The 17,423-nt window shown below is 40.1% G+C and overlaps 1 protein-coding gene and 1 long non-coding RNA gene across 24 annotated transcripts; one reads left to right on the top strand and one right to left on the bottom strand.

Annotated features, from left to right (window-relative positions):
* Positions 1–61: 61 nt before the first annotated feature.
* LOC111246472 (uncharacterized) lies at positions 62–15,987 on the bottom strand. 11 transcript variants are annotated; one of them, XM_086984961.1, is made up of 9 exons: positions 15,969–15,987; positions 4,289–4,413; positions 3,457–3,620; positions 3,092–3,278; positions 2,582–2,887; positions 2,066–2,236; positions 1,665–1,807; positions 1,201–1,368; positions 62–1,027 (listed from the first exon to the last, which is right to left on the bottom strand). In XM_086984961.1, the coding sequence occupies exons 2-9, from the start codon at positions 4,382–4,384 to the stop codon at positions 715–717; spliced, it is 1,548 nt and encodes a 515-aa protein (XP_086841087.1). In that variant the 5' UTR covers positions 4,385–4,413; positions 15,969–15,987; the 3' UTR covers positions 62–714. The 11 variants fall into 11 exon arrangements, with proteins under 11 accessions (XP_086841087.1, XP_086841085.1, XP_086841080.1 ...); XM_086984959.1 differs by lacking the exon at positions 15,969–15,987 and adding an exon at positions 14,324–14,458; XM_086984954.1 differs by lacking the exon at positions 15,969–15,987 and adding an exon at positions 13,409–14,410.
* Positions 6,686–15,278, top strand: LOC147756675 (uncharacterized). Of its 13 annotated transcripts, none has more exons than XR_015324761.1 (6): positions 6,686–6,824; positions 8,092–8,173; positions 8,349–8,648; positions 8,993–9,195; positions 12,990–13,070; positions 14,409–15,278. It is a non-coding gene; the product is annotated as an uncharacterized LOC147756675 (long non-coding RNA). The 13 variants fall into 13 exon arrangements; XR_015324760.1 differs by having other exon boundaries at positions 6,694–6,824; positions 7,575–8,173; XR_015324759.1 differs by having other exon boundaries at positions 6,695–6,824; positions 7,322–8,173.
* Positions 15,988–17,423: the final 1,436 nt, after the last annotated feature.

Genomic DNA, 17,423 nt, shown 5'->3' with positions numbered 1-17,423 from the left:
CTTCGTCTCCTGTTTCACGCTCTGCAATCGACTGGAGGTAAGAAGTATAATGAAGACAATGTTGCCAGTTGTTATAGTCATCGACGTTTATTACAATGATTATCACTCGAGGAATGCAGGAGTATTTCATCTTCATAGGCCTGAAAATTCAGCCGAGTTGTCTGCCGGCCGCGTGCACACCTGCCGGTCTCAAAACCTGCTCGTTTATTAATTACTGTACCAGTTGTCAGCCGACAAAAGACCCCAAGGTACGTGATCAACAATAACAAAATCGGTCGCTAAAAGTGGTAGAATGGGATTTTTTTTCAAAAATTTGCTAGGAGCACCTTTATTTAATGTTCCAACAACGGACAATTAGATAGTCGTCGTTTAAGACAACTAAAAAAAAATATCTAATTAATTTCCGCCTCAACGCGCTTATTATAGCGAGTCCAGGGTTCGGGTCCGACTTAAAATTGAATAATTATTATTACTTCAATGAAGATTCATTCGTAAGGTTCAATCAAAAGATTCGTCTAATTGTAAGTATACCTTTTCACCTGTGTCAGATACAATCATTGTTTTGTATAAAGCAGGTCATAGTTTTCACGTGTGTCATTGATAACAGCGCCAGAATTATGTAAGTTAAGCATTGAAAATACGTAGCTAATTTCTGCTAATGGTAAACTTGTCTCAATCAGATTTGTCAGGAACTTCTGGCAAGAAAGGATACATTTACTGCAAATTATCGTAGCCATTTTGGGTCGTGCCTTTGATATTTAGATCCATTCGAAGAATATCCTTAGTGCTGGCTATTTTGGGAGCTATGGCTGTTCGCCTAGACTTGTGTTCCGGAATGTCGACCTCAAGATCAATGTTATCACCCCAGGAACGAGCTCGATGAAGTTGGGGTCGAAGCTGAGGCTGGGTTCTGGCCAACCGCACAGTTTCACTTTTCACTTTTATCAATTCAACTTTCGTGGCCTCGAGTTCTTTTTGCAACCTTTCCATTTTTTCCCATTCCTCTACGAGTAGGCGGGATTGAGCTCTGTAAGTTCAGATGCACCAACAACAGCGCGTAGAGAGCGAACACTTAAACATATCACTAACTTTTTTACCAAGTACTGAATTTTAAGGATATAAGGAAATTCTTTCTGCTGGAAAGCATCCGAGATACTGCAGACAGTCGGAATATTAAAAATTCAAATGTTGCTTTCTTACCCCCGTACAATTTCCTCATCGCGTTTTGCTTGAGTTTCTTCACGAACCCTTTCTTCGAGGAGAGCAATCTCTTTTCGAAGGGGTGTCACCATTTCGGTCTCGACGCGCTGCGCGATCCGTGCTTCTATTTCTCTCTGACGTGCCTCTTCCGAGGCGCGCTTTTCGAGTCTTTTGAAGTTAAAAAAAGAAGCATTATCGGTACGACTGTTATGAACATTTTTCAAACAATATTCGCTTGTTCAGATCGTCTAATGGTAAATTGTCAGAAACGCGATTCGACTGAATGCTGAAATCGAATGTATCTGCTACCGTATAACACTAAAGTGTAGAGTGCTTGCTCTCATTTAAATTAGAATAAGAATAATAATAATAATTAGAATAAGATCTACATAACTTCAGCTTTATCCAATAACATAAGATCCAATAATACTTATGACACTGAAAATTAAAAAGGGTATTATTACCTCACAATTTTGCGTTGGCTAGCGAGGTAACTTTGGTAACTTCTCTGTGAGTGTGAATGGGATATGGCACACTGTATAGCGCTCATCCACTGAAGCTTTGACTTATAGCAAGGAGCGCTGAGTTCTAGCAACTTTCCGCCATCCTGCAAAAGTATCCGTAACCATATTGATTGGACTATTGCAGTCATAACCATAATGTAAATAAGCAATAACTCGTATTTTGACTTCGGCCACTTGCTTTCTTTAAAACAGGTTTCTTGAGATAGAACCTATTATATGGCGGCTAGATCTATCGGTGCATTACAGGGCCAGTTTTCAATTTTTTTAAAGGAGCTTTTCCTTGCAAAATAAGACCCAATACATGTTCTTAAAGTTCCTTTATTGATCGGAAAAGTTCTTACCGGGTCCTGAGGTGAATTGTTGATGATAACAAAGAATTTGTGGCCTCGAGACGAAGTAGAGTTTGATAAACTGAAATTAATGTTTAATGACGGAAGGCTTGTATAGCTTGGTATACCGGAGCCTGAAGGACTGCCTACCTGAGAACGCGATGTTAATTGGAATTCACTCACCTATAAAAATCGAATTTACTGAAATTCTTAGCATGGGTCTCCATGTCCTGCGAAGTTTGGATCCTTATCAAATAAGTCAAATGCTTATAACTCAGACTACAAATAAATATTTAGGAAAAGGAATCGGTAATCGTTGTACTTTTAAATGTACATACAAAAATACTTCACGACCTTTATATAAGAAAACTAATCGCGTCAAGTGCAACGTTTTCTCCACTAACAAATAGAAGGAGTAAACATCATCTTATCATATCGAGTATTAAACAAAACAGCACGGTTAAACTAATGGTATCCTACAAGAAAAAGAAGCTGCTAAAGGGGTCCAAAAGACAGTATTTGACGTACCCTCTTGCCTTTACCATTGTAGAATTGCAAAAAATGGGGTCGGACGACCAGAACGTATTCCCACCAGATAGTGAAATGCTTTCGTTTAACAGGGCCTTTCTTGATCACATCTCCAATGTAGATGTCAAACATTTCCGCGGCGGCTTCAGCCAAACCGCGAGGGTCCTGCTCTTGGGCTAGATGAGTCTCAACGAAATTTAATAGAGCGGAAAAGTCTAGAGGTGTCTGAGGCAATAAAGCCAAAATCTCAGAGGGCTTCCACCGCTCACCAAGCGCCTGCACGAATGAATGACTTAATTCCTCGGCCTGAAAACGAGGATTATTAGAAACAGCAAATCACACATGGTATTCGTATGTAACTACAATTTTCATTTCTGTACCGCTTGATCGTCAGTCACCAGATCTGTTACTCGACGATTTCACAAATAAGAGACCAATTTATGCGCGACGCAATGAAAAATAAGCATTTAGCTTGTTTATTTCAACAACTTCTTAATGTGGCAGCCTTACCTCTTCCGGTGAAAGTAGAACATGAACTTTTCCGTGTTCATCAGATTTTAGCTCAGCAAGAAAGCAAAACACACGGAACAGGTGATAGACGGCTCGTTCCGGCAACACCGGACTCAGCCGTGAAGAACTACTTAGTAAACTTTGGGAGCATTCTTGCCAACATACCTCCTCTATTTGATCTCTACTCCTGAAATTTACCATTATTAAATAAAAATTAAACAAAGCGGTTAATCCTCTTCCAAGTATCACTTAGCTATGTGTGCTTCACTCAAGTTTCGATTGTATATGCCTGTCTGATATCACCCTATAGTTACTACACATCGCTATACAAGCCTTCAATTATATTTTGGGATTATAAAGACTACCTTTGCATTAATTTTATATCACAGGACGCCTGAAAGGGTGCGAATAGCTCTTTCTCTAAAAAACACATCAGTTGACCGAAATGTAGAAGAGGCGTCTGCTGAAGCGTGAGAGAGTGTGCCACCAAGGGAGCTCCGACAACGTGACCGATGCGGGATGTCAGCGTCTGAAAAAAAAATGTCTGAACTTTTTCATTTGTTCGGCTTCTCACGCAAACGCTTAATCGTCTTGCAAACCGTCACAATAAAGAAATCGAAAGAAAGTCGTTGATCCGCCGACGATACCAGGCGAGTTGTGCACGTTTCTCAAATAATCGTCTCGTTATTCTTCACGCTGTAGATAATGACCACAGGGGACGGTCAATTTTTCAAAGCTCTTGTCAGGCTGCCATTATAGTTAATACTATTATATATACAATGTTGGGATAAATAAACTTGCAGATAAAAAAAACGACCATGTAAACGCTGTCAGCGTACTCCTATCTTGATTGTTAAATTTTTTTTAAAAAGCTAAGGGTTAATACATTATGCAGACTAAACTTCACTGCTAAGGTATCCGATACTGCGGGATTTTCACCCACTGAACTTTCGATCCGAATGCTTAACCCTGGGTTCGGATTGACAGTAAATCTAATTTTTCTTAATTAATTAAGTTTGACTTAATCTTTGACCCTCTTATTTTTGCTGTCATTTCTTCTAGATAGAGACTCAAGTTATTATCAATGATATTCAAATTTTCTAATTATAGTTAGTACAAATTGCGTCAAACAATTTTCCTTTCTGTTGTTTAAATCTCGTATTTCGTTGTCCGTGGCATTACTCTATCACTGCTTACAATGAGATCATTTCGTGGCACGCAACCTTTAAGTCTCTCATGGTGCCTATAGGCATACCAGACCGCGTTCGTCACATCTGAGCTGAGAGAGGTCATCGCAGAACCGTTGTTACCAGCTGTTGGATCTGTAAGAACCATAGATATGTACAGCACAGCTATTAATAAAAAGATGTACACATTTTTGAAAGTCCTCAGTTATCATGTCAGTATCCCGTTGCCTGTTATACTACTTTATTACACTGATAATCGCGTACCAATTCAACCTGTCACTTTAATACTTCACAGTTATATTGTTGGTTGCTCACTTTCACTACAACGTTTGTAACAACGTTCAAGTCCCATTTGACGGAAATATCACTCAACTTACCAATTTCCTTTCCGTTTCGTCTAGACGTTTTAATAACCCCCAATAATATGAGTCCTGAAGAAACGAACTAAGAGCCTAAAATCGGTCTCGGAAATAACCGCGGCCCCATGATATTAATTCCTAGGAAAAAGTCAAGATCATGTTTTTATCTACACATAATCCTCAGAGATTTCGAGACCTTGGTGTTTTATACGTACACTACAGTGCGGTTTGGTTGTTTCACGATACTTACCTTAAAATGCAATGAAAAGTAAAATCAGCCTAGACACAAATTCTTCAGTTGTTCCCAGCTAATCTATACCTGCGACTGTCTAATTTGAAAAAAAAATCGCTTTCAGCTTCTACGATGGGCCTACCATGATGATCTCTTTTTAGGCATAGAGGGAACATCTTTACCTACTACTTGAAAAGAAGCTGTATTATTGCCTTGTCACTTATATATGTCGTTCCCATACGAAGGTCTACCTGCCCGCCGCGGAATTGCCCTTTTTTAACACGTATAGGAAATAGGCAGCAGTAAACGAGAACGACTGCACCTCTTTGCAAAATAGATCACGGTGACAATACATAACACAAAAGCCACCAAGCACTATGCGAAACTATGTGCATTTAATACAACCGGCTGACCTATCGAAGACTCTAGGATCTTGCGCAACGTTATCTGCTTACGCAAGAAAACGTTTTTGGCCCTATTATTAGGTAAGAGCTGCCATGACACAATTTTATGGCCATAGAAATTGCTGCTTGAATGAAATTAAAACAAAACACTCGAGCAGCGTTAGACCTTGAAAAGATTTGTTACCTTACGGATGATTTTCCCAATTAAGTACATTGGTTACGAGTTCTACTGGGAGCAGGGGAAAAAGTGGTCTTTTTTACACTTCGTATTGAACGAATATTACCACCTCGCAACTAGGACTAACTGTGTAGATAACAATTAAATTTTCCCTGCAGGCGTATGGCTTCACATAAATACGCTTTGTTGTAGTTTCGTTTCCTGTGATCCTAAATAGCGAGCAGTGCTACGTGTCGTTACATGTGGTAAATTGAGCGCATTTATGATTGTGTTCTTAACCACAATTGTTTTGAAAAACAGGGTTATCTCTATATTTAGCAGAAATTCGTCTTGTGATGCTCTGTGAATATCGACACGATCCTATGTCTCGTCGCCAGCTTTCCAAATCGGCGAAGTCACAGGGTCATCATTCATGACGGTATTTACGTATTTGTAAACAGCGACTCTTTAATGGTGTTTCTTCAAGTCAAAGCATTGCTATAAGTTGCTGAATATGTGTTTTTGCTGTTAAGAGCTGTTTCAATATTCGGCTGTTTGTTGGTGTATAAACCGTTCGGCTTCAGATCGTAGCCAGTTTCAGTTATTAACGCATTGTGTTTACATAACCCGCTTTGCACCTCGGAAATAAACTAAGTGACGAAGAGTCACATCAGTAACTGTTCAAAATAATTTACGTTGTTCTATGAGAATGTTTCATGTTACAAGTAGCAAGAACTATGCGAATTATTCATCTGGCCAAATTTACTAATATTTCTAAAAGTAGTCTTTTTAAAGGTACAATAGGCTAATTCCCGAATAAATGCGGGATGTCAGTACATCGTGTACTTCTGCAACGCAATATCTATAAACACACGCCCATGATCCCGTACATTATACACTGAACATTACGTTAACAAGACATCCACCCGACCAGTCGTACGTCTTAGAACAACGCCGTTTGTAGGAGGCGCGAATGCGTCCGGATGTACGTACGCTGCGCGGTAGCACCACTCACCAGCTCGTCGTGCACATGCCACGTTATCTGTCCGTTTGTTGTCCTTCCCTGTTACTTTCTACCTTTCGAACTTACTGGAGCAGTTCATATGGCGATGCTATTGCGTTACTGCCTCAGTTCCGACCGTTACCGCGGCTGCCGTCACGTGGCAGTTCAAGTATTTCCTTGCAGCCGTCCGCGCGTCGGTACGCGCAAAACTGCTGCAGCTTCTGTGCGCCACGCCTGTCGCTCTATAATAAAGTGCTGTATTTACCAGCAATCTACTTAGAGCGTAACCCGATTTCCCGTCTTGTGTATGGGAATTATTAGATGATTTCCTTTGTGGATTTTTATGTGCCATCGAGTCATTGTCGTTTGACGCGTGAGTCTACACCAACTGGTTAGTTCCACGAAGATTCTGCTCGTGGTGACGTGTGGGGACCGCTAGTACGCGCAAGCTCCTCTATTGCGTGGGAGGACGTGTAATTTAACGTGAAATTGTAATAATACGTACTATAGTGCGGTGATCATGTTTGTCATGATAATATGAGCGGTATGAGTAACTGCTGTACAACAAAAGCACACGCATCACTTGTTCTTGGCCCATGGCGCTTAGCACGCCTAACAGGATGGGCTGTAACACTGTATGTTGGGCAGGGTCGTCACTGTTTTGCGCATGCACAGACCACGGAAATGGTTGGCGTATCTGTGTTTGTACATGTCACAGCGTTGCGTTACAGGAATATGTTATCGAGTTATCTAGAGTTATTATATATAGTGCAAAATCAATGCCATTGGCCAGATAGGGTGTAGCTATCTACTTGTCTATATCTAATATGCATTATTGGACCCACATTTTATTGGGTGTTTGATTGAATCGTGTCATTTCAATTTTAGATGTAACCTTCTTAATGTGTCCCGTTGACGCCCAAGCCTTATAGCAGCCGGCCGGTATAAAAATCGATCTTCTGATGTGGTTAACCTGTCCAGTAAACGGTAGACCACTGCCTCGTCCATCAGTTCTGTTATACCATAATAGATTTGGGAGTTATTATAATTAGTTGCTTGGGCTTTTTTCGTGACCTGCTAACTTGTGGAAACTCATTATCGAATTGTCTGAATTTTTGCCTATTTCGATTAACATTTTTAGGCGGACGAACGTTTGGTGAACGAATCGACGACACGATCCAATTTGAAGCGAAAATTTCTTACTCATATAGCAAACACAGACCGTGATGATAGCCACTCTCTTCTTATCAGATTTGATATGCATCCTCCTTGCAAGCAACGGTCGTACTAAATTTGTACTTGTGGAAAAGAACCATATTTATTATCGTACGTAGTTATCGAGTATGTGAAGAGTCATTAACTGCTGAACTCAGCAACATGATTCTAGTTCATGGAGGATCGCTTCAAAAGAAATGGATGTTCGCACAGAATTTCATTTTTGCAGTAAAAGAGGGCTTAATAGATCTAGGTTAGAGGACGTTGCTCGCGTGCTGAGACAACGATAACGCATTTGTCTATTACGCTCGGGATGCTCAGTAAAAGCAGCTTTGGCTTGAGACTGAATGTAGATACGCTACGTTTGATGGTGGGTGGGGCCAGTCACATGAGACAATGCTCAGTGGCGAATACAAGATTCAAAACCTCTTTTTTAACTGTAGAACCTCGACCACAATGAGTACCACTGCCAGCGTCAATAGTAAAATGCCACACGTAATCCAAGCTAAACTCTACAGGCTTAAGGTAAGTCATCAGCGACAATGTTTATGCTGAACTATTTCTATCTTTGCAAAATAAAAAATCTAAAACAAAGCGATAAGTGCTCGTACTTTGTCTTCCATTGTCCTTGGGGGGCTTAAATGTCAAATACGTTAGCACATAACTTTATGCGCAACTTCTGACCACTTTGGCATCTAAGAATACTCGCAAGGTCTCTGTGGTGAATACGACAACTCGACCTTTGTCCTATTGAACCTGAGGAATTGAGATAGCAAATGTGAAGCCACGATCTGCTGTGTGGGTGAAAAGCATTTCTTAGCGACTAGTTGCGCATCCGCGACAACCGCTTACAGCTTTACGGAGAACCGCATTCTTGGTGGCGAAATGGGCCTGGCTTTGCTTAACCTGTGTAGATATATGTTGGTTCACCCCACCACCCCGAATGTAAAAAACAAAGACTTTCTCGTAACTCTACGAAATCGCCTTGACGTCGTACCGGGTAAGTTACAAGCGTAGATGTTTGACGACTACGATGTTCGTGACCGTTTTAGGCGCCACGAAAAAAATTCAAAAAGATTTTCAGGAAAATAGCACATCACAACATTTCGATAAACACTTACAGCACAGAAACCCCGCTACATTCAGATACTTGTATAGAAACCTCTAGTTTATGAATGTTATAAAATAATTTGAAAACAGCGCTACGGTATTAGACAGCAGATCTTGCATAGATAGACGTGCAGCTAGTCATGCTGCTTAGATTACATCGCCCTATAGAGATAGCGAGATAAGTTTGTATATACGTAAGCCTATCTCAGATGTATGCTTGTGTGCGTGTCTTAGAGAGAAAAGAACGTCTACTGCCATTATATGGGCATCACCACAAACGAGCAGCGTCGAATACGCTTCCGCACATGGGGCTTTGGCGCCCACGCATTTCCAATGCCAATCGTCGTCGACTGAGTCGTACGCCTTGATTCAGCGTTTCGGACCACGGGATAATCGGTGTAGACGAATCAGAATAGTTGAGGCGGAATATCATGCCGGTTAGTCTGGATTACAATACCGTACATTTGATCGAATCACAGACCTAGATAGATATAAAAAATGGAACGACTTTTTAGTGTATGCACATATATATTAATGACTCAAACTCCGAATAAATATAAAAAGTGCACTTAGACTCAAGTCAATTTAAGCACTTTGTACACCTGTTTAATTTTAGTGCCTAGAGGTTTGCGCCTTAATTGAAGAATACAAATATTAATTTATATTTTATATATATATAGCATTGTATGTGTAGCATATGTATTAGGTATTCATGGTTTCAGGCCTGCGAGCTAATCGCGTGCGCGGCTTTAGCGTCCGACCGTATAGTGTTTGTTTTGAATCCTCGCACCTGAGGTCCGCCGCACTAAGTTAAGTTACGACGTAATAACAAGCTGCGTCTAAACGGCCGTTTAGAAATAAGAACATAAATAATAACAAATACATATATTATTTGTGAATTCACTTTACATTTTCATTACCATGGTTTCACTTCATTAATTCATAAGTTTTCCTATCTAGTGGTTAGGCGTTTCGTCTAAAACGTAAGTGACGTGTTATAGTCGATGAGTCGTGGTTCGGTCTGAAAAGCCTTCGATTAGATAATCAATCAGCCATACATCCTCATGCTACAATTATTTCTCCTGTTTAGTTTGTGTATGGCATTATTCACGATGATCAGAATCGTTAAGTTCTTGAAAATGGTAGCCAGTCCTACCTAATTAAACAGTTAAAGGAAACTACCCGGTTTGTGTTTGTCTGAAGTTAATACGTACGCATATTTTTTTTTCTGGCTAAATATCAGTTTAGCCAACAGAAAGAAGGGCCAGCAAAAATGTGCAACCATCTTCGTCCGGTCCGTATATAGAGATAACATACAACTCGTAGGCTGCATGTACCTCGAACGGTAGGTAGAGACTTTGATTACTTTGTAGACAACCCGGGTTTATAAACACGTTGCTTATCACTACAAGGGAACAGCAGTGTGCAGCAGCAGAGTATCCTAAAATAGGCCCATGAATAAATAGGATCAGGCGTGAAACAGAATGACTAGAATGACTATCCGCTCGTCTTGAATGCCAGCTATATCCATCTTTAAACCGTCCAAATTTTACTACTGCCGCTTGCGGCTCACATGGATTAAAGCCCTGAGCATGATGCATGTGAGAAGAGAATTTTGGCTTACTGATAAGTTTTCCGGTGTCCTCTCTCTCAACTCCCTGACCAAACGAGCACAACATGAACATGTGTTCGCATTTTCATTTAGTGTGGCCGAGCAAGTGTAGGAGAAAATTGTACATTTAGAAAATAGGCAAATTACGCAAATGGTACCTATATTGATATATGACAATTTACCTTGTTCTCTTTTATGATCTTACCCCAGAAGGGTCCGATTCGAAGGACTCGTTAGGGCTCGTGTCAATATCAGTGAAAAACAGCCTTACGAATCTGATTTTCTGCAAAGTATGAAGCATCTGCTGTGAGGATTCACAAGATGGACGTTTTCTGGTCATAATTTGAATAATGAGCGCATCGATATTCGACTGTCCAACAGAGCTTTGTTATTCATGGAACAGTAGCTAGAAGACGAAACTATATCGGTTAAGGCTGTAATCATTGTAATGCTCATGTTATTAGCTTGACGACTGCAGTAGCCATTTAAAAGGCCATCAAACAGTTCTATTAAATACTCTAAATAAAGGTAATAGGACAGAGCAGTCGTATCTCATCGATGATTTCCGTTACGAATATGAGCTTCTACGATCATACACGTAGTATTCCAAGGATATTCTCAATCGCTTCATGATTAGCAATGCCCCTAATTGCATTAGCATCAACAATTTGCCTGCTGTGTCCCACAGTGAGCATTTAGAAAACCCAGCGAGGGCGAAAAAAATGTCTGCATATATCCAAGGAATGATCATTGAGGAGAGAAGATGATTACATTAGCGGAAATAGTCAGCACCTCCCTGGCGAGCCATGCTATCCGTCAGGTTAATGGTTGACATCTATTAACAACAAATGCCGACTTTATGCGTTCCCGTTTATTTGTGTTTTATTTTAATCTATTGCGTCTTATAAACATGTTTAGATTGTGGAAGGTGACTTAGATTAGCGACGACATCTTTTCAACGAAACCAATAGGAAATTTAATCCGCATACGAGTTTTCGTAATATCTTATACGCGTTACTATCGCGATCTCTTAAGCAGCAGTCTTCATCGATGGTGTGATTGATTGATTGATTGATGTGCCTTTTAGCGATTGAAAAGTGTTGCACGACGCAACTTAGGACATTTCGATCATTACATGAAAAGCACGTCTGCCTTAAAAATAAAGCACGAAATAGACTGCACAGAAAACGCAACATACATATGCACACATCTTGCAGTAACTGTTTGCTGTAAATTATAGCTTACAGACCTTATTTGACTGAATAAAGAAGACGTAGTATAAAATGTAATATTATAGCAACGAGATATTATCGTCCCGCATTAGCCTGGCCGAACTGTTTTGGCTTTTTTTTTAGCCGCTTGCTCATTTTTTCACCGCGTGTTTGCCAACTGTCCGCTGATAGTCTGACATCATGAATTTTAATGTTCGATCAATACTATGGCGAACGGCGACAGTCTGCAGCGCGCCTGCCAGCGGCCGCTCAGTGTGCACACTTGCAGTCGGTAAACAACGACGTCGACGAGGAGAAGTCGTGAAAACATATTTACGTTTATACCTCGCTGAAGCCTAATTTGACATCGTTAATATTTTTGCATGTAAACTTTTTTAACATTCAAGCGTTCGAGGGCTCTAGCACTGTTCTGCTCGTGATTTTTGCCTTCGTACAGGAATGTAGTTAGATGTCATCTATCGAGAAGAGACCCTGTCACAGTCGTCACCACGATGCTTGTGTTACGTACGTTTCCAGTATATACAAGGCCACAGTATCCGATGACTAATTATTTGACTACTACTCTTTAACTATCTCCTGTGAATCTCATTGACTGACTATGTCATTCAAGCTGGCCGTTGTCGGCACTGTCAAAATGAGAACATCTGGCATGTCCTCGCATCACTGAGAGAACGTTTCGCATTGGATTTGAAAATTCATAAAACCATAAATAAAAATTGTCTTCGTTTCAATTCATATATATAGAATATAAAAATAGAAGAAGGGTAAAGGCAAATTTAGGCACCGCTTTCAACCAAGGATCTATGTGCTTGTTTTGATTTTCGCTCTTGGTAAGACGCAGTTACCACAAGAATTAGATGATCCATATATGCGTTAATAAATAGCTCGCTTGTGTTGCGAGTTGTGCTTCGCAAGATATACAGACAGATGTAAATCATGTTTAGGATAAAACTAAAATGTTTCCACTTTTGTTCTTTGGACGGGTGGCTTTCACAATGAAGCGGAGTCTGTTTACGCCTAGGCTGCGAACCTAAACTATCTCACGTGTTTCTAGGTCTACCAGTACAAGTTGTATTTAATCTAACTAGTGGTCAAACGATAGCATTATCTTTGACGGAGATACGTATATCAAAGAAAAAAAAAAAAAACATCATATTGCATGTTCTTCAACGAGAACAAAAATTATCCATCCAACGGTTTAGTAGTGGTGTCAGTAGTGAAGTTTATTGAAACGCTACGTTCCGCCTTCAAGAAGCTCATTCGAACTCGAGTAACGGCGGTTTCCGTACGGAAGAGTATTTATTGACTCCAGCGCTAAGGATATCACTTGTGTCAAGCATAAGGTGCGAGCTTTGCAGTATTAACTCTTTTTTTGTTGTTTTAACAGGTGAATCCATGTACACCGTTGGGGAGGTCACTAGCGCTATTGGGACTCTGCGAATATCGAGAGAGTGACTTGTTAGAATAGGTACAATGTATATATTTAACGTATGCCATGTTATCTGATTCGGCACACGATCAGAGTAAAGTCGAACCATGTTGCTTTAACAACAATATCCTACTCTTAAGATATGTTAGAGCTTGATATCTGGCTTCGTATACCAAACATAAAATACTTTTGAGAATGCACTGAGTTACTTATAGCCAGGTAGTAAAATTACCTAAAAAGATTCCTTTCTTTAAATAGAATATGCGAAAGAAAACTAAGATACCATACTTAAGGCCCACTCGTATACAATCGAACTACTTCTGAGTGATCTCACCCACCTGATAACATCTACCAACACCATCAAATACAGGACTTACATTTGTATTTGGACAGTATTCCACAATTCGGGTTTGTTCAGTATTAACACTTTCTCGTTTGCTCTGTGCAACCTATGTACTCTCAAGGAAAACTCGTTTTTCCAATTGTAGGTCACCGATCGTCCAACGTAAAGTGTAACAATAGAACAAGTAGATTTATTGAACGTTTTGGTTTTGTCACCTCAAGTACGTACGTGCACTCTCGGACCGACTCTGACTAGTGGGCGTATGCTGGAATGCACGTGACTATATGCATTGGAGTTACTATCACTGTCATGATCATTGGTCTCAGCGTGATCGCTGCCAGACGTTTTAATCTTTGCGCCAATTTCTTCTTTGCTAACAGACAGTTAGCCCTCTCGGGGTTAGCAACATCCATCGGCGACCACGGTCGCAGCGGCAGCAGTAGCCAACGGTGTTACTAGCGTATATCGTAAGCATCACAGCTTACCGGCTTGATCTGTGGTTTACCATCTATGGATTTCCTATTCACGGCCATAGAAGCTACCGCCACTCTGAGTGCTGCCGTTAGTGACACAAAGCGGGCCAACTTGACGAACCCGCGAAACCGTCATACACGATGGTGTCGTTACGGAGAATCAGCGGAAATGGTGGCTGTTGTTTAACGATTCGACAAGTTTAAAACAGAAGGTGTCTAAGCTTAGGCGTACCTCGTATTCACTAATCGCCACTGTCATTAATTGGTTGTCCATGCAAAGAATGCTTCACTTAAACCATAGTTTCCAAGTGACAGATAGATACAAGTTATTCGGAAACGAACATATGATTCTATAACATTCGTTATCACCGTTACCAAAATAGCTTGAGACAGAATACGATGTCTCCTCCCAACCCAAGAATAACGCAAACGACGGTAAGCGTAACTTTCCCAAAGTCGTCAACAGTTTTACGCACACTGTGTTCTTAGAAATCCTAGGCAGGTATACTATAGCTCATGTAGATTTCTGACTCCTTCCACACCGTTCCAAACCAACTACAGGTAACGCCAACGGTAGTATGGCAAAAAAGAAGATAACATCGTGTGTAACCGGCGCTCCCACGGTGCCCCATCAACGTACAACCACATGGGGCAAATCGCATCGATAACAGCCGCAGTAGTAACAATAGCAGCAGAAAAGCAGAGCCAATAGAAAGCACAACACTTTTCGAGAGTCCAATTCACTCGCTCGATGGCTCACGCATTTGGAAAGAAGACGATGCGATATTCAAATGATGAGTGAGGGCACCAAACGGCGACGGTAAGGAGAATCAATACGCTGACTGACTAGTGAGAGAGATGTACGGGAAGGGCCGGAGCGATATAGTGCCTCTGAAAAACGTAGGAGCCGTAGCAACGGGGTAACGGTTAAAATGCAGCAATCTTGTTTCAGCCAACCACTCGTAAACAGTGAGGTTTTGCTCTCACGCACACGTTCATACAAGGAACGAATACAGGGGATTCCGATGGGGAAGGATTAAGAAGGATTTTTGTACCATGACATGCAATAGATGCCATATGATAGATTGTATAAAAATTCAAAATATGTGACCGCGTGACGCGTCGCTTAGAGTTCAAATGAATAAAATGCCTGCCGGAGATTAGTCGACAGCTGAATGTTATTGGAAGATTCAGTTCCAAATGAAGTTTTAACATAGCAATTGTAGAAAAGTAGACCATACAGTTTTTTTCGTAGTGTCTAATAACTGCTAGTTGGACTTTAAGAATGTAAATTACGCATTTAAGAATGAAGTCCTTAAAATATAAGTTAAAAGTAGCCTTCAAAACGCATAGCGGAGATTGGTAGAATGAGCTACTTTTAAGATCGTATTAAATAAATTTTAAAAAATCTTGGAAGATCTCAGTTTTGGATGCATTGCAGTTATTGGAAGATGTTATGCGCTGTATATACGAAGAAAAGAGTACACAGATAGTTAAAATTAGCGAAAGTGGTTCTTGCTTCAAGGATTAATCCTGTGACAAGGTATAAAAAACATGTTGAGTCCGAAAACGAAAGAAATCTATCTGGAAATCAACGAGAAACCTGTACATGTTTCTAGATTTCAAAGCACTTCAAGTTTTTTTGTGGCACACGGAGCTACCAAATGATAGTTTGCAAACTACCACTAAGATAGCTTCTTCTTTATGGAAAACACTACTTTCGCCCTTTCGATCATCAGTTTTGAGATTTTTCGCCTTACTAATTGCTAGATTTCTTGATAGCAGTCCGATTTTGTTTCTACTTTTCGAGCTGTATTTTCTACCTGGTATAAAAACAGAGTAGAAAATTAGCCACTGAACTTGCTTACGCTTGCCAGTGCAATGACAAGCTTTTTTTTATTCGTATGCTTAATGGATTCGTATCATCATTGAGTAATTAGAACATCAATTATTCAATTGAAAAATTCGGTTTCACGTCAGATTCAATGGGAAACATTCACCTTAGTAATTACTTTGATAAGTTTTAGGTTGCTAATGTGGATATTTAATAGAATTAAACCTCAGGTAAAGTCAAAGCTGCACGGTGTCGACCTGGCATTTTGCTAATCGACTCACACGTACCGGAGCTGTCTTAGTCATCGTCCATCCCCGATGCCACAGGGAATGATGAATCAGGCAATAATATCTCTATGGCTGTGGTTTTTCGGTGAACTTGTTACAGAGACACGACACTATAACACCTTAACGGTATTGGCAATGGGTATAAAATCGAAATCCGTCGTCAGCGGCTGAACTCCCCGCTAAATTAGAGCCGAAATTGTTGTCAGCTAATTCTATCCAAAGGCTTTTATTAGAGGGACATAGACTTGACGGCGGAATACGTTTGGTCATTATATCTATAGGAGATTATTGTAATAATAAGAACGACTATATGAAGTTATGTGTGTGATCAAATACAATGTTACTATTAAGAGTATGATGTTATACAAGTATTATTTATCTGGAAATGTCTCACTCTTCTTTTTTTTTGAAAATAAAGTTTTATAAAAACATAATAGAAGAACCGATTTATCGTAGGAAAACAGGAAGTATAACTAATGCCTTTAACTTAATCTGAAAGTCAATAGTTTAGCATGAAATTGCTTAAATCTGCTAAATATTAATTAACTCACTTCCTCTGTGAGGCGATCGATAAGCCAGAATCTACATAGAGGAGAAATTAAATTTGCGTGGCCTTTGCCAATAGCAGCTGAATGTGCTTCCAATCGAATCAGCTTTATGTACATTTAGATATCTATGGCCTGTAACTTATGTGAACGTACTTATGGCTCCAATCATATCACACCCATGTAAATAAACGGGAATGATCACAGTACGGTCATTTATTACCGCTAGTCTATTGACGTTCTAGTACGTGTATAAAGTGGGTTTAACCAATAGTTAATTTATATAATAGAGAAGTATATTAACTAAGTGGAACAGGACAGAAATACAAGATAAAAACGACACGAATCTCGCAAGACATGTTCATGGGGCATAGTTGGTGGATTTACAAACTGCAAGCGATAGTTAAGCATCTCAAATATGAAAAATTGTTTATAACAATGTCAACAGAGGCAGCTTCGTCTACGAAGATCGTTTGGAATTTTGAATAGTCCTTAGCCTCGTTGTATAAAAGCTGTAAACGTGGATAGTTGGAACTGTCTCAGTTGAAGGGCTTTGAAGCATATTGAGTCAATAATCGAGCCGACGAGAGAGGGAACTCCTAATAATGCTACTGTTGCAAGAAAGCAAATTAGGTGTTTAATTGGAAGATCATCAATCACATGACATGGATACCTAGGCAAGTTAGCTTCATAATGTGGCTAGCGGCGACATTAAAATGGCGGAAATTAGCTGGAATAAACTCGAACACGACTGTCGTACATTGCATGTGCACGATTATCGTAAAGGAGCGCTCAGTATGCTTTGAATAAAATCAAAGCCGTCATAGCTCCGTTGCGATTACTACGAATAGTACAATTATGCACGGTTCCTGCGCCAATGCGCCTTCTACTCTTTGTAATCGATATGGAA

This window comes from Varroa destructor, unplaced genomic scaffold, assembly GCF_002443255.2.
Source record: "Varroa destructor unplaced genomic scaffold, Vdes_3.0 BEIS01000003.1, whole genome shotgun sequence".
In the NCBI taxonomy this organism is placed as follows: Eukaryota; Metazoa; Arthropoda; class Arachnida; order Mesostigmata; family Varroidae; genus Varroa; species Varroa destructor.
This window is presented reverse-complemented; position numbering and strand designations above follow the sequence as displayed.

Excerpts from the sequence above, each read along its gene's own strand:
- LOC111246472 (XM_086984961.1), bottom strand. The coding sequence starts at position 4,384 with ATGACCTCTCTCAGCTCAGATGTGACGAACGCGGTCTGGTATGCCTAT. Across the intron at positions 1,808-2,065 it reads ACAATTCACCTCAGGACCCG|GATGGCGGAAAGTTGCTAGA; the intron begins GTAAGAACTTTT and ends ATACTTTTGCAG. Across the intron at positions 1,369-1,664 it reads AGCCAACGCAAAATTGTGAG|ACTCGAAAAGCGCGCCTCGG; the intron begins GTAATAATACCC and ends TAACTTCAAAAG.